Genomic DNA, 16,580 nt, shown 5'->3' with positions numbered 1-16,580 from the left:
TGGGGGATATTATTAGAGGAAACAATGTTTTATTTCATTTATACGCTGATAATACTCAGTTGTGTATTCCATTGAAAGCTACAGATTCCAGTCAGCAGTTGTTGGTGTGTTTTGATGATGTTAAAAATAACTTTTTCCAAATTAATGAAGACAAAACTGAAATTATTGTTTTTGGCCCCCCGAGACTGAGAGATTCATTGAGGAACTTGGCAATCATTTCCCCTCAGGTTAGGAACTTTGGAGTCATCTTAGACTCTGAATTATGTTTAAGCAAATTAATTTGATTGTTAAGAATAGTTTTTATCAATTACGAATTATTTCTAAACTTAAATCATTTTTGTCTTCTCAAGACTTTGAGAAGATCATTCATGCTTTTATCACATCCTGATTATTGCAACTCACTGTATTTTGCTCTTCCTCAGTCATCCATTCCTCACCTCCAGATGGTTCAAAATGCAGCTGCAAGGATGTTCACCCCAATCTTACCATCGCTCCATTGGCTCCCAGTCCATTTAAGGATTCAGTTTAAAATTATTTTAGTTGTATTTAAAGCTCTTAATGATCAAGCCCCCTCTTATTTAAAATATTTTATTATTCCACATCATCTAGTAGATTTCTGCTGATCAGTACCTCTTATACCTCTTTTATCTCCCCCGATTAAACAAAGGGTGACAGGGCTTTTTCAGTTACTGCCCCTCGCTTATGGAATCAGTTGCCAATGGATATTCGCCTTGCACCTTTTATTATCATTTTTAAGAAGAGGCTGAAAACGTATCTTTTCTCCCAGGCGTTTTAATCTAATTTTAATACTGCGTTATTTTAGTATTTGTCCTCTATGTTATATTTAAATGATATTTCAGCACATATATTTTTGGCCATTTTTTGTGTATTTTAAAATATATATAAAATTATATTTTAATTTTTTTGCCGTATGGGTCCTTCCATAATGTTTTAAATGTATCCTTATATAAAACACATGGTTCAACTCATTAGGGAGACATGTAAACCATTCTAAAAGGAAGGAGGTGAGTTAAATCAGGTGTTCAATATAAAATATACAATTTAAAATACACCATAAAACATCTGTGTGTGTGTGTGTGTGTGTGTGTGTGTGTGTGTGTGTGTGTGTGTGTGCGTGTGTGCGTGTGGACACATGGTGGCGCCACAACTCTTTAAATAAACCATGCATAACAAATCTGTCAAATTCTAATAGGTGTAAGTTTTCCTCAAATTCTGTAAAAGGATTTGATGTAAAATGTAAGGAATAATTGACAACGGGCCATTGAATTATAAGAAAATAATGCACACCAAGGTGGTAATGTGGCACGACGCGAAGCGGATTATTTTCAAATAATTCAAAGGACCGGAGTCAATTATTCCGCTTATACCACGGTTACCACAAACATTGCTCTGGTGCCTATTTTTAAGACATTTGAAAAGATAGGTGTGCGGTTTACAGAAAAATAATCAACACCCATAGAACATTTCTCAGCCAATCAGAATGCAGCATTCAACAGACCCGTGGTATAAAGGAAAAATAATCTAACATGCAATTATATTAATATTATTAGGTTACAATTATACAATTATTTATGTTACAAATATCTCAAATAATCACAGATTTAATAATAGACATTTCTAATTTTAAGGATACATTTGAAACTAAAGATCGATGCAGCTAAAGTCATTAATTTACATTATTTTAAACATCAGTAGTATCTTTGGTGTATTTCAGACCCTGACATGTGTTTTTATTTCGTCATGCCTTTGTTGGTTTCTCTTTCTCTTTGCAAGACAACTTTTTCACACAGGATTCAGGTAAGAAGGGAACTTTCTCCAGACGAGACAAGTAAGTTAATGGCTGGATTGTGCTGCTACTGTTCACAAAGGCATAACCCACTGACTGTACATAACAGGTGAAAACTTTTGGTGGATAATGATCTTCAAAAGGAAACATAACAACTGGTGGCAGATAGATACAGATTATTATGATCAAGATGGACAGCACCATCTTAAATGCTTTCCTCTTCATAGGATGCATTTCATCTTTTCCAGCCCCTCGAGAGCGTTTCAGTGCCAGCAGGATGGCAACATTACACACCACCATCCAGGTGAAAGAAAACAAGACTTCAAAGGTGAAGACCTTCTCAAAGTTGTGAAGGCCACTGACGGTTTTGGCTGAAGCGTAAGCGAATGTGAGAAGCAGGACTACGATGGAGAGGCCGATCCTGTATTTGGCGTCCTTGAGCTGTCCGAACGCAATTGGGAAAAGAATGGCTATGAAACGATCCAGACAGACGCAAGAGAGGAAGAGCGGACCGCTGGTGTCCTTCACGCCGTAGGAGAACTTCAGAGCCCTCCAACCCATCTGACTCTTCCAGTGGTACAGGTTGAGAAACGCTATGATGGTCATAAAGCCAAAGTAGGCGTCCATGAAGGCCAGGCAGCCCATAAAGATGTCAGAAGTTAAAGGTTCTTTACGGGTATTTATAAGGTTAGAGAGGACCAGGATGTTGGCTGGGATTCCTACGATCACGTTGATGGATTGTATAGAGAGGTCAAAAACGACCCCACTAACCATGTGGTCGCACCCATCGAACACACTAAATGGGTGCGTGGCGTTGGATGGGTTGGTCGTGAGGTTAGAGGAGGAGAGGTCGCTTCTGAGGACGTAGCTAAATCTTGTGTCGTGGCGTAGTTGGTCATCCATGATGTCTGAATGAGTGAGAATCTAGAGGAGACAATGAATACGAGATATTATTATGAGATTGTTCTGAAGAAAGATTGATGGGTTGGTGGTTTTTAAAGGCCAAGATCAAAAATAAGTTCTTGAATTTATTGTTAAGACCGAATATGGTCCAATTTTTTTACGCGTTCATTATCAGAAGTGCGTACAGTACGTGCACCAATAACATTTTTCGAAACCCCACATCCATGATACACAAAGGTCACGCATGTGCCTACAGGAAAATGTAGTATATAGCTTAGGAGATGCATTGCATTCTGTCGCATTGCGCATGTGTCGAACGTCTGCGTACATGTTCCATAGACTGTAAAAAAAGATGGACGACGTGATGTCGCTTCCTTCCATTGTAATAGACTAAACGTAAAATGCCCGACAATGGGCGCTGACAGGGCATGCGCAGAAGGAATCGTCGTGGAGCCCGGAGGCGGAGCCGCGGTATCAAACTTCCGCCAAAATGCTCACACGCCCAATTTAGCCACACCCCTTGAACGTCTCATTTGACTGGCTTGCGAAAATAAGGTAAGTTAAATAGAACTCATTTTGTCGGTGTGAAATAACACAGAAATCGAACATTAACTCATTCCCCGCCAGCCAGTTTTTGTGATTTTCAAAAAGTTTAACAAAATCCCTTCCAAAATATATAAACATACAAATATAACAAATGAAAGAACAGACCATCTGCTTTCAAACAAACAAAAAAACAAAACGAGAAAAAAGTTGCATTTTTCTCTGCTTATAAACTCTTAAAAACGGGTATTTTTCTTTGAAAATACTTTTTTAGCAAAAGCTGAAATAATTGCATTTTTTGTGAAGGAATTTTGTTAGAGATCAGATTCAGAATGATTATCAAAACATACATAAGAGTTTAAAATTAGTAAATAACGTTTTGGCTTCAGTTTTCCATAAATTGGGCCATCTATTGGCTAATCGCGGTATTGCAGAGGAACATAAAAATTCTTCAGAGACACGTTTTTTATGCAAATGTTTTCTCTTAATTGACAAGAAAACTCATCAATGCCGGGGAAAGAGTTAATAGTTATATCTTCAATCTCCCTCGAAAGCTCCGACAGTCCGCTCAGAGAAGCTGTCAATCACAAATGTCAATCAGAACGACACGCCCTGTTTCTATAGCATCAAATTAATAGCTAAAATGAAAATTATCAAAAACAACGAACAATTGGACATATCAGTGTGATAACAACTACCTTAAATGACCAAAACCATCTTTTGGAAAATTTTATTGCAAATTGTTTGATGGAGAGGGGTCTTTTGCATGGAGCGGGGTCTTTTATGTAAGAAGACAGAATAAAAGTCACTATGCACTGTTATAAATAAATATACTGGTTCCACTTTAGAATAAGGTTGTATTTGTTAACAATTAGTTAATGCATTAGCTAACATGAACTAAAATGAACAACTGTATTAGCATTAACTAACATAAAGCAAGATTAATAAATGCTATACTAAACTATACTGCACATTGTTAGTTTATGTTATCTAATGCATTTACAAACAAATGATCAAATACAACTTTATTACTAGTGCTGAATATAGATTAATCTTCTAGATTAATACCATACAAAATAAAAGTGCATTTTTGCATAATATATGTGTGTGTACTGTGTGTACTTATTATGTATATTTAAACACACACACATATATGCATTTCAGAACATTTTTATTTATACATTTTTGTTTTGTTTATATATAATATATAGAATATACAAAAATATAAATAAATATTTATACACATGTAAATGTTTCTTAAATGCATACATGAATGTATGTGTATTTGTTGTCATGTGCTTGCCAGATCTTTTGTACTAGACTCAGGTCTGAGTGTATCTGGCAAGACCATGACAGTACTATGTTCTGTGTGGGAGCATGTGGAGGCATATAGTTGTGTGGCTTCCACATGTTCCCAGTGTTTTGTGGCTGTCATGGTCTTGCCTGACCTTGGTTATGATCCAGGTTGGATGTTAGAGGGCAAGACCATGGCAGCATTGTTTATGTGGGAACACGTGTGTTTCACATCATGTCTGTGTGACACGTGTTCCCAGTGTTTTGTGGCTGTCATGGTCTTGCCTGACTTTGGTTATAGTCCAGGTCGGATGTTGGCAAGATTATGGCAGCATTGTGTTTATGTGGGAATACGTGTTGTTTCACATCATGTATGTGTAACACGTGTTCCCAGTGTCTTGTCACTTTTACCCTTCTCCCTTATGTACTCGTGTCTTAAGTGATTAATTATGTTCACCTGTTCCCCATTGATGTGGTGTCTATATAATGCCCTCGTGTTCTCTGTGTGGTGTGCGTGCGTTGTTGTAAATTAGTGTTGATGTGCTCAGTTACATGTTTCAGTCATTCTCTTGTTCTGCTTTGTGTTCCATCACAGTGTTATTATTTCATGTTCTGTTTTACCCCCACGTGGGTTTGTTTTGTTCTGTTTAATTAAAATACATAGTTATATTTTCTTACATCTGGTCTGCGTTTGGGTTCATCTTTAGTTTTCCTTTTCCGGTTAAAACCGATCGTGACATTTGTATATACATAATAATTACACACAGCACACACTCATATATTATGCAAATATTTTGTAAGTGATCCATGTAGATTAATCTCTGCCCAGCACTGTTTATTACTGTAAAACATTTTGCTGTAGTTTTGCAGCTTTTTGCCAGTAACTTACTGTAGATTAAAAACAGTTTGTTCAAAGTTAAATGAACATTAAACATTAACATAATTTTCTAACAATAATTTATTTGGAATAAGAAATCCTCATCAACCTTTTTCTGTTATTTTTCCTTCAGATTTTTGTTTCCCATGCTTTACACGATGGTGTAATTTTAGATTCATTCTGTAAAGACAAAGACTTGTCATTTAACTTTTTTTTTTAACTTTAAACAAACTGTTGCCAGTAAATAACATAAATTTAAATCTACAGTAAGTTACTGGCAAACAGTGTGTAAATTGTTACCAATTCTAATTTCTTCTCATGATTTCAGCTTTCTAAGCAAGCGTGTTGAACAGTACTTTTCCTTTCAGCACCTTCAGGATTGAGGTCTGTTTGCGGATCCTCTCATTTTCTGTTTTGATTATAATACATTAACACAAACGGACAGGTGGATTACTCCTGTGGATATTTTGCTGTTATCCCACTGCATACATCTGTACCCACAGGAGTGAACCCACTGAACAAACACAATGTGCGCAAAACACATCTGAACAGAAACAACTGTCAGCAGGGACTTCCATCTGCGTCCATACAAGATATAAGACCCGCCCAATGTCCTCAGCGCTGATATATAAGCACACTTTCACTTTAGCGGAGAATAGCTTTTGTTAATCTGTTAGTCAGTAATGCAATCTACATTATAAAAAAATTGCTGTAATTATGCAGCTGGTTGACAGTAACTTACTGTAGAAGATAAATACTGAAAATGTTTCATGTTCATTTAACTTTGAACAAACTGGCCAGTAAATAACATAAATGTAAAATCTACAGTAAGTTACTGGCAGTAATACCCAGTAATACTGTAATTTCTACAGAAATGTTTTACAGTGTGTGTGGCTATTTAAGCATTTTTTGATATTTTGAAATGTACAAATGTACTTGCTGCGTTAAGTATGATGCAATTATTTCTTATTTCAGTGCTTTATTATTGGGATATTATTTATACTGAATTTAAATACTTTAGTCAAATGTATTAACCTACAAAAAACCTATCATACAGTAAGTGATGTATGAAGGACTGAAGATCTCTGAGGTTTATTTGACTCCTTTATAACTGTGAAATCTGAAGGGACAGTGAGGTTTATCTTATCAGTCTGTCCCTAATCTCTCTCTCTCTCTCTCTCTCTCCCCCCAGTAAGGACACGTCTGCTGAAGGATAAGGAGTCTCTATGGGACTGACTCTTTTAATCTATTGTGTTTCTCTTCTTCAGCTCTTGGGACTTCAGACAGCTAAAGGTGAATAATTGACACATGACTTGATGCATTTTGTCAGTTTATGGAAAGTATGTTTACTCCGTTACAGATAAACAACAGGTTCAGCTATGACAAGTACAAATGCAAATTTATAATTACTTTTTATAAATCTGCCTAAATGTATTCATTAATCAAGTTATTATTAAATATTGTAATTAAGCTTTCAGTTTTTACATTAAACACATTAGTGTGCATTAAAAATGACGAAATTACCATCCCATCATACCATCCATTTGCAATTCCTGTCTCTTAAATTTATACAAGAAGTTAAGTATAATTTTAGACTAATTGCATTATTTTGCTTAATGTTAGTTGTTAGTTAGTCACACAAACACATCACTACTGTTTTATATAAAAACTTTTAAAAAGTAAAAAGATTCTGAATCATGCATTTACAATTTCATACTATTAGCAGCTTGTTATATTAATTCAATATTCATAAAAGTTTAACTTACAGTCAGAGAAAATGGTTTAAAACTGTACCTTTTCTGTCGCTGGTGCGGTATTCTAAAGTTCAGTTTTGTACCTTTACAGCTAAACTAAACATAATGCAATGTTGTAAGTTTTTTGGGTACCTAAAGGTGCAGGTAAATGTTCGCACGCCTAACTTTTAACAGGTACAAAATTGGTGTTTAATAGGATTTAGGGTATAACATACCTCAAAATGTATAACATTTGAATTTGTTGTACAAAAATGAACCTTTAAGGGGACCACCCCAGCGACAGAAAGGGTACAGTTTTAAACCTTTTCTTCTGACAGTGTACTCTAAGCAGCCAAGATCAACTTGATTTTTCAAGTATACCTAACAATAGCAAAAGAATACCAGCAATATAAAGGACACACACAGCAGTACGTAAGGCTGTAAATATTTTTAACATGATTATAATTTAAAGGCGAAAAAACACAAAACTTCTTACCTGATAAGTTTTGTCTGTGAAGATGTGGGTAAGATGATGGAGGTGTCTTTATAACATCACGGGACCTGGAGGAATTACAATAGTTGGTAAGAGGGAGGATCTTTTTCAATGTTTTCTTGACCAGAGGTCCCTAATGGTGAATTATTTGTTTTCTAGATTCTTCCGTCCTCGTAGGATCTGATCTGTTTTTGGGGTGTTTCATTCTTACACAACACTCATTATGACCTTTTACTCTTTCGGATCACTTTGGATGATGTAAATGAATGCAGATCATTTAAACGAGATAAGTGAAGGGAATTACGCGTAACAGCCAACCTATTACTACAAAGCACATCACTAAACCAGCCGTGTTTGTCATCGCACAACAGAGTACTGATCACAAGTTAACAAACTATTCACTTTTAAAAGTCACTTAGTCTAAAACAATATAGAGTTTTCCCAACAAATATTGATGTGAGATCATTTCAATTCTTCATCCTGTATATAATGTAATTAAATTAAAATGTTGTGAAGTCGATTTAGTTTTTGTTGTTCAATTCAGAGCTCATTGTTTCAACATGAAATCAAGATCTACAATACTTTATTTATGCACAATACAACATGAATCATGATACCGTTTACATAACCATGTGTCTGCATAATGTCTGAGCGAGAAGAAATGATACATGCATCGACTGTGACATCTACACAACACGTCTCCCTCGACACGACTCTCTCTTATATGTGTCAAAACTCGGTCCTGGTGATGACTCTTGGGAGTGTTTTTGGTTTTGTACCACCACCAGCAGCCCAGGGGCCTTTATGTCGGTCTCTATGATTGAAAACATTGCACACAGGTGCAGCACTTCACTGATAATGTGAGTTCCTGTAGGTGACGGATTGTGTTAGCAATGCATAAAGTCATGGTGTGATCCCAGTGAACACACATACTGAGATTTAAAGAAAAGCATCTGATGCATATATGGTAAAAAATGTAAATGCTTATGTTTAAAGAATAGTTTAAATAAAAGTGTGATTTTGCATGTTGATCTAAAGGCCGTCATTTTGAACTGTGAATGCATATGCAAGTCTAATGTGTGAAGAATTCACTGGTGAGATAGTTGGACAGGGATTGAAAGGCATCACAGGAGGATTATGGCATTGACGGATGCTTTAACAGAAGAGAGAAACGTTGAATGGTAATTTGTACTTTGTCTGACACTGATGAAGTCAAATTTACATGAAATCCTCTCCTACAAACATGACGTTTTTATAACAGCTCTGGTAAGACAATCAAATTAATTCAAATGGTGCCTATCATCCAAATAATTGTAATGTACGACCCTTTAAAGCTCTCATCAGATCTGTTTTCTTTGTGCTATCACGTTTTAAGACTTTAATGTCCGTCCATTAGATCTGACATGGAAAGAATCATTAAGAGAACAATAAGTCATTGAGTCCAATTCACATTTCAGTGTAAAACCATTTTTACGTCAATCGTTCACATAAGATTTTATGAATAGCTGACGTTTGATGAATAAGCGTCTCTTTCCTGTGACGAATAATCATGAACACGTCCCTTTTATTTCAGCTAATGTCCTACTTGAAGTAGATACAGAAATCTGATGCATTACCAGTGTGCGTTTTTAAAACTAAATATAAATATATAAACACACTGAACGAGAGAGGGATTGTGGGAAGTTTTCTTGCACGTTGATGTATCTGACTGCATGTGGAGCATTAATGATAATCAGTCTCTTTAGTTTATCACAGCAGGTTCATATTCAACATCTCAAAAACACAACATGAAACTACAAAGCGTGTTAATGATCGTAGATCTGTGGATGAGATGGTGAAAATAGTTTGTCAGCTCATATAATACTGATCATTTAATTCATGACGCTATCCTCCATCTTCACTTTAATTCCTCATACTCAGTCCTTAAGACCCCACAACAGCAATTTAAGCTCATGCACACAAAAGCTGTCACTGGTGGGGCAGTACCCTTTAAAAAGGTCCTAATATGTAGAATTTAGGTACATTTTGTACCAGTATGAGGTACTAATATGAACTCTTAAAAGATTGAAATCATTCTGGATTGATTCTGTTTCCTAAAAAAATAAGTTCATCATAATGATTTCTGTGTTAGTGAATGAAAATATCAAACACATCTTCAGGGAATAATGATGTAATAATCACATTAACAGACACATGTTGTGAGGGAATGAGGCTTTTGGAAAACATTGATTGCTCTCCTAGTGTAATATCAGACATTTAGCAGGATTTAGTGTCTAATATACACAATGCACACTTTTAACTTCTTGATTTAATGAATTTTATGACTGATTAAATTAATTTTAGGCTTTTTTAATTTGCTAATATCACTTTTGATAAGAGACTCACTATTATTTTGTCAGTTACTAATGCTAATCATTTTATGGTATTATAGCAAATTCATCATGTGTGTTTTTTGCATTGCTAATGTAATGCTCTACCACTAAACACGTTTATATTTTTTTCACATTTATTTACATTTATGCATTTGTTAGATTTATTTCAACTTGCTATTTATAAGTTATACATTTAATCAGTAGACCATATTATCTGTAAATCTCAAACCTACAATAAAAAACCACTATTGCGTTGCTTATGCAGAGAAAAAAATAAAAGTAAGAAAATAAAATCTAGAGTTGAATTAAAAGCACAAGCAGAAAACAAGAAGTACCTTTATTCGGGTGGTTTCCTCCTTAAACCATCAATCCAGTCTAAAGCAGAGACTGGTTCTGCATGTTTATTGTATCACATGAATGTCCAGCCCACAACATCCTATAAGATCTCAAACAAATTAATCTCAAGTTATAAATCTCATCTTAAAAATATATTCATCACAATATATAATACACTGTGAAACTTTTCAAATAAATGTAACACGGTCTCACACCCATGGCGTCAATATTTGACGACACTTGACCATGCGTCAATATGTTGACGCGGAGGGTATACCTTTCGCGTCATTTTTTGACGAACTGGGGACTTCAATACTATTAGGTACGCGAAATTAAACAGTTGTCGCCTGGCATTGGGGTTAGAGTAAGGTTTGGGTAGGGATGTCATTATGTAAATCTAACCCTAAACCGACGCGAAAATGGTAGAAAATGGTAAGAAAATAGGAAAGAGAATGCAACGGACTTAATAGTATTGAAGTCCCCAGTTCGTCAAAAAATGACGCGAAAGGTATACCCTCCGCGTCAACATATTGACGCATAGTCAAGTGTCGTCAAATATTGACGCCATGGGGTGAGACTTCACTTAAATAGAGATTAAACTGAAACTTTGCTCAGATACAATTATCCTACATATTTACATATTTCTCACTGTAAAAATTTGCTGTAGTTATGCAACTGTTTGCTAGTAACTTAGTGTAAATTTAAAGTTAAACTTGCAACAGTTTGCTCAAAGTTAAATGAACATTCAACATTAACAAGTCTTCGTCTTTACAGAATAAAACTACAATAACAGCCTCATGCAAAGCATTCTGGGAACCAGAAATCCTCTTCAACACTGTAAAAAATAAATTGTTGGCTCAATGAATTATTTTTTAGTAACTAGTTCCACAGAAATTTTATGTTCACTCAATTTCTGTCTCCAAAGTGTTACCTGGATTGATGTTTTTTAGTTGGCCCAAATTTGACTCAAATATAAAAAAGTATGTTGGCTCAATTAGCTTTATAGTTCATTCAACTAAAATGTTTTAATCAGTTGAATCTTTAAAAACTTACAGCAAAGACTCTGTCAATTAAAATTTAAGTATTCACTCAATGTTTTATGTGTTACTTCAATTAATATTTATTATTTGGGATTTTTTTTAAATAACATTTTTAAATTATTTATCAAATAATTTATGCTGGTGTTGTAAACAAAATAATTAACTTCAGTCACATAAAAACAAAAGCTTTTTATTCACTTATTCACTTATCATACAGAATTAAGTCTTTAAATAGAGGGCATAAAACAGTCCAAAAAGCCTCCAAAGTCAGTCAGAACATCTCCAGGGCCATTTAGGAGACTTTCCTCAGCCACTCCAAGCGGAGACTGTCTCGCTATGTCTCGGGTCTGCCTCTCACATCATCTCCGCTCTGGTTTGATAAACAGAGGAATATAAACACACACACATACATAAATAACATGTTTAATATAATAAAGTTTGACGGTGAAAGACTTTATTCCCTAAATAACGTTAATATTAGGCAAAACTTCCCTCAGACATCACACATAATTAAACACTATTGGGCGGTTTTCTCGGACAGGGCTTTTCACTGACTAAAATAACTTACTGACATCTCTTAACATATGAGTGCTATTGTTTTGTCTCAAAATGCACGCCAGTATTGTATTATAGAAGGTTTGTTTGTAAAAATGTCCCAATAATAATAAAGACCAAGTTCTAAACTCTGTCCGGAAAACCAACCCTATATCCAGGCTTTTTATCTTAACTAAAATAGCTCCACTTTACTTCGGTCACATAACATAACACACTTCTAATATATCTTTACAAAAATATAATTACAAAAACGTCGAGTATTTGCGTCTTTGCCAATTAATATATTCTAAAATTAACATTTAATTACAAACACTTACCTGACGTCAGTGTTGGGGGTAACGAGTTACAAAGTAACGGATTACAGTAACTATATTACTTTTTTGGGTAACGAAGTAAAGTAACGCATTACACTAATAATATTGGTAACTACACTTCTTTACTAGACTTTAGGAACGCGCTTTCCTGCGTTACCCAAGCAGTGTTTGGGGTGCGTGCATGCGTGTCCCTGTACGTGTGCCGTTGCCATAGAGATTGATTTGACGTAGCTGCTGGTGCAAAGGGGAGCGGGAAATGAAGACGGAGGGTTTCAGCCACTGGGGCGATTCACATTACTTTCAGCGTATTGCTCGAAAGTACAAAAATATTTGTGTGAAATGCACACTATGCCCACACGACAAGTGTCTTTCAACTGCTGACAACGCGATGAGCAACCTGTCTGAGCATTTGTAAGCCCAGCATGGCAATACAACACTTGTGGCGAAAGATCCTGCTTAACTTACCGGTCAGGGATCGAGAGGTCCGAACCCGAAGACGGAATTAGGTAAGTTAATGAACCTCAATCGAGTCAGACCCAGAGCATAATTCTTTTAAAGAAAATTATTTGAACGTAACGCGAACAGCAATGTCGCGTGCGCCCAATTTATAGAAAAAAGCCAGGAGTCAGGACCGCTGTTTTCTTCATAATCTTACTTCCAAATCTAATCCTATAAACTTTTCGGTGTTTGATGAATCGCTGTTACCGCCCTGCCAGACTGTCTTAAATAGAGAAATAATTTAATTCCTTGATTTGCGTTGTTGATTCATTTATAAATAATTCCCCCAAGGGTTTAGTTTATGCGCAAAAAGCATTAAAATGAATAGCCTATAGCCTATATGAGTTTATTTTTTGTGTGACGTGCTCCCAAACCGATGCAGCACAAAACACTTTTTACCTATTTAAAATAGCACAATGTTTTGTTATTATTGCGAGTGTTACTTTACATAAATAAATGTACACATTACAGTTTTGAATGTTGTTTTACTTTTATTTGTATGACCATAATTTAAGGTAATTTAAGGTAATGCAAAATGCAAGCTCCTCACGCGTTTCATGCCATCCCTTGTGAAAAATTAGCGTACTTAAGTGTATTGAAAGCATACTTTTTGTGTGCTTAAAAAAATAAAAGTATACTTTTTGAGAAGTGCACTTGCTGATAATATAATATAATATAAATTAAAGACCACTTAAGCATACTTAAATGGAATACACTTTAATGACACTATTTATTAACACACTTAAGTGCACTTTTTACAACTGCACTTTGTAATAATATGTATTTAATTTTAACTTATAGTAAGTACACTTTCATCATAATATTTATAAACACACTTAAGTGCACTTTTAAAAATGCACTTTTTAATAATGTCTAATTAAGCTTAACTTATAGAAAGTACATTTTTATTATAATATTTATAAACACACTGAAGTACACATTTAAAAATGCACTTTGTAATAATATCTAATTAATTTGAACTTATAGTAAGTACACTTTCATCATAATATTTCACTAACACACTTAAGGACACTTTTTAAAAATGCACTTTGTATAAATATCTAATTAATTTTAACTTATAGTAACTACACTTTCATCATAATATTTATAAACACACTTAAGTGCACTTTTAAAAATGCACTTTGTAATAATATCTAATTAATTTGAACTTATAGTAAGTACACTTTCATCACAATATTTCACTAACACACTTAAGGACACTTTTTAAAAATGCACTTTGTAATAATTTTCTAAATAATTTTAAATTATAGTAAGTACACTTTCATCATAATATTTATAAACACACTTAAGTACACTTTTTAAAAATGCACTTTGTCTAATTTAGTTTTACTTAAATGTAACCCTGGTTAAATAATTAAATATTATTTTTTTAAAAGTGTGCTTAAATATAATAGAGACTATTCATACATCTACCTTTATTTTATACATGAGGAAATACATGTGAATGATTCAATCTGAATTATAAATCTGAAATGAGTAAACCAATCGGAGTGTTTAATTGTAAGCTCCGCCCCTTTTTTGCTTTCGGATCGCATCTCAGTTCAGAGGAGAGATGCAGAGCGACAGAGACACTATATCTAACGCGAGAGTGTTTAATTTGATTAAATATGACTCCTAAGTTCATATAAACTGAAGAAATCAGAATTTAACTTGCATATATTCAATGATACAGCGTGGTTGTGTGGATTGAGCACTTTTTGAGCTTTCATTTTGACCTGGTGAGTTTGTAATTACCAATGTTATAATTACCCATAAAAACGAATGTCAACACTTTAAATGTCATATCATTTTATTTGTTTAATCCATACGAGACAAAATGGTGTTATATTGTGATGTTATAGGGGTTGGATTGTTCATTGCAGTGTGATTATGTAAAACCACATGGTGTGTTGTGTTCGCTGACGCCATTTTGGTTGCACGTGCCTGTGAAAGAGAAAAAGAGAGAGAAACACGTGAATGGACAGGTATTTGTCTAAATTGTCATTTATTATGACAACTGTATGTATTTTATTTGTTTCCTGTATTATGTACAATTGTTACTCATTATTGATACACATATTGAATGTTTTTTCCTTTCGTATGAACATTCCTTGAGCTGGATTTTCCTAATTGATGGCGAGCTTCCCATTTCGACCTGATTGGATCACGAATCTAGAGGAAAGGGCAATTTTCTATTTTAAATTTTTGTCTTCAGACAAGTAAGAGGATACATTTCAGAAACTGTTTCCTTATTTTGTTTGTTTACTTTATTTAACTGAAACATTTCAGAAGCACAATTCTGATAATTTAAGACTGATCAATACTCCAATTGATAAGAACTTTGAACTTGATTACTGATTTCAGTGTGTTACATATATAATTTGTACCATCCTTGTACATTGATTGTGACACTGATTTCTGTAAATGAGAAGTAATTTAGAGGGTGCACCCATAGTATATATAGTTAATTGTATTTTCATTGTTGTTTACCATTTTTTGTGATTAAGGAAAAATAAAGAAAAAGAAAGGTTTCTCAATACTCAAAGTAAAATAATTTATTAATCAACTTACCTTCTGTCTCTGCTTGTTGCTCACTATCACTGCTACCTCCTCCTTCCTACCGTGCACCCTTCTGATCTTATTATTGTGCCTGGTCCATAAGTAAGTAAGTTAATACCCGCTACATGAAGAAAGTACACTTTCATGGCAATATTTCTAAACACATTTAATAAATGATCATTAGACTGATGTGACCTACCAAAGACTTGTTAATTTAAAGTTCATGCAGTTCTTTTTTAGTTGTCTGTTAAAATGTTAAAAATAATAACTTTGAGTTTATTTTTTTCTAAGGGATGTAATTATTCAATATTGATAGTGGTTTGATTCCAATTTAACAATATTAAAATGATTTTTTGTTTTTTGTTTGTACATATATAACTCATAATTAATTTATTAAATGTACTTTTGCAAAACAAAAAATCTGATTCATAATTTGACTACCAAACTGTTTTATTGTCAGTGTAAGCATTGTGGTTTTTGTTTGTTTGCAATGCATTAAACTGAAATGAATACATATTTAATTAACTAGATTTGTTTTTCAGTATTTTGAGAAGTACATAACCATATTTCACATACAATAGAAGTAGTTAAAGTACATACTGTAGAAAGATGCATTGAAATCACTTCACTGCACTGTAATTTTATATATTTGGCAAACTTGTATTTGAAACATTACATTTAATGAGTAATTAAATGTACTGTTAATATACATCAACTTATTTTTAATTTCACATTATTTGCAGTAGATTGACAGTAGATTGAACAGTGCACTTTAAGTATATTGTAAAAACACTAGAAGCAATTATGAAAGTAGATATAAAGTTGTAATAAAGTACCAATTAAGTTGTTCCAAAAAATCACTCTTAATGGCAACTTATTACATTTTATTTCAACTTAATGTATCATGTATTTGAAATTAATTGCATTTAATGTGCATTCAGTGCGCTGAAACCATTGCATTCAATTCACACTTAAGAGTATTGTTAACAGACATTAAAGTGCATTTTAAATCACATTAATTGCATGTTATTATATTGTGTAGTGCACTTTAAGTATATTGTAAAAACACTAGAAGCAATTATGAAAGTAGATATAAAGTTGTAATAAAGTACCAATTAAGTTGTTCCAAAAAATCACTCTTAATGGCAACTTATTACATTTTATTTCAACTTAATGTATCATGTATTTGAAATTAATTGCATTTAATGTGCATTCAGTGCGCTGAAACCATTGCATTCAATTCACACTTAAGAGTAT

The 16,580-nt window shown here is 33.9% G+C and overlaps 1 protein-coding gene and 1 long non-coding RNA gene across 2 annotated transcripts; one reads left to right on the top strand and one right to left on the bottom strand.

Moving 5' to 3' along the window:
* Nucleotides 1-1,603: 1,603 nt before the first annotated feature.
* Nucleotides 1,604-7,947, bottom strand: LOC129429435 (G-protein coupled receptor 183). The gene is made up of 2 exons (XM_073856621.1): nucleotides 7,653-7,947; nucleotides 1,604-2,731 (listed from the first exon to the last, which is right to left on the bottom strand). The coding sequence occupies exon 2, from the start codon at nucleotides 2,708-2,710 to the stop codon at nucleotides 1,760-1,762; it is 951 nt and encodes a 316-aa protein (XP_073712722.1). The 5' UTR covers nucleotides 2,711-2,731; nucleotides 7,653-7,947; the 3' UTR covers nucleotides 1,604-1,759.
* A 6,372-nt stretch (nucleotides 7,948-14,319) lies between these two features.
* On the top strand, nucleotides 14,320-15,334 carry LOC129427214 (uncharacterized). The gene is made up of 3 exons (XR_012359115.1): nucleotides 14,320-14,503; nucleotides 14,627-14,749; nucleotides 14,881-15,334. It is a non-coding gene; the product is annotated as an uncharacterized lncRNA (long non-coding RNA).
* Nucleotides 15,335-16,580: the final 1,246 nt, after the last annotated feature.

The sequence above is a fragment of the Misgurnus anguillicaudatus genome, chromosome 19, assembly GCF_027580225.2.
Source record: "Misgurnus anguillicaudatus chromosome 19, ASM2758022v2, whole genome shotgun sequence".
Taxonomy (NCBI): domain Eukaryota; kingdom Metazoa; phylum Chordata; class Actinopteri; order Cypriniformes; family Cobitidae; genus Misgurnus; species Misgurnus anguillicaudatus.
The sequence above is the reverse complement of the archived record's forward strand: the minus strand, read 5'-3'. Positions and strand labels throughout refer to the sequence as shown.

Bases quoted from the DNA above. Each gene is read 5' to 3' on its own strand.
- LOC129429435 (XM_073856621.1), bottom strand. From the start codon at position 2,710: ATGGATGACCAACTACGCCACGACACAAGATTTAGCTACGTCCTCAGA.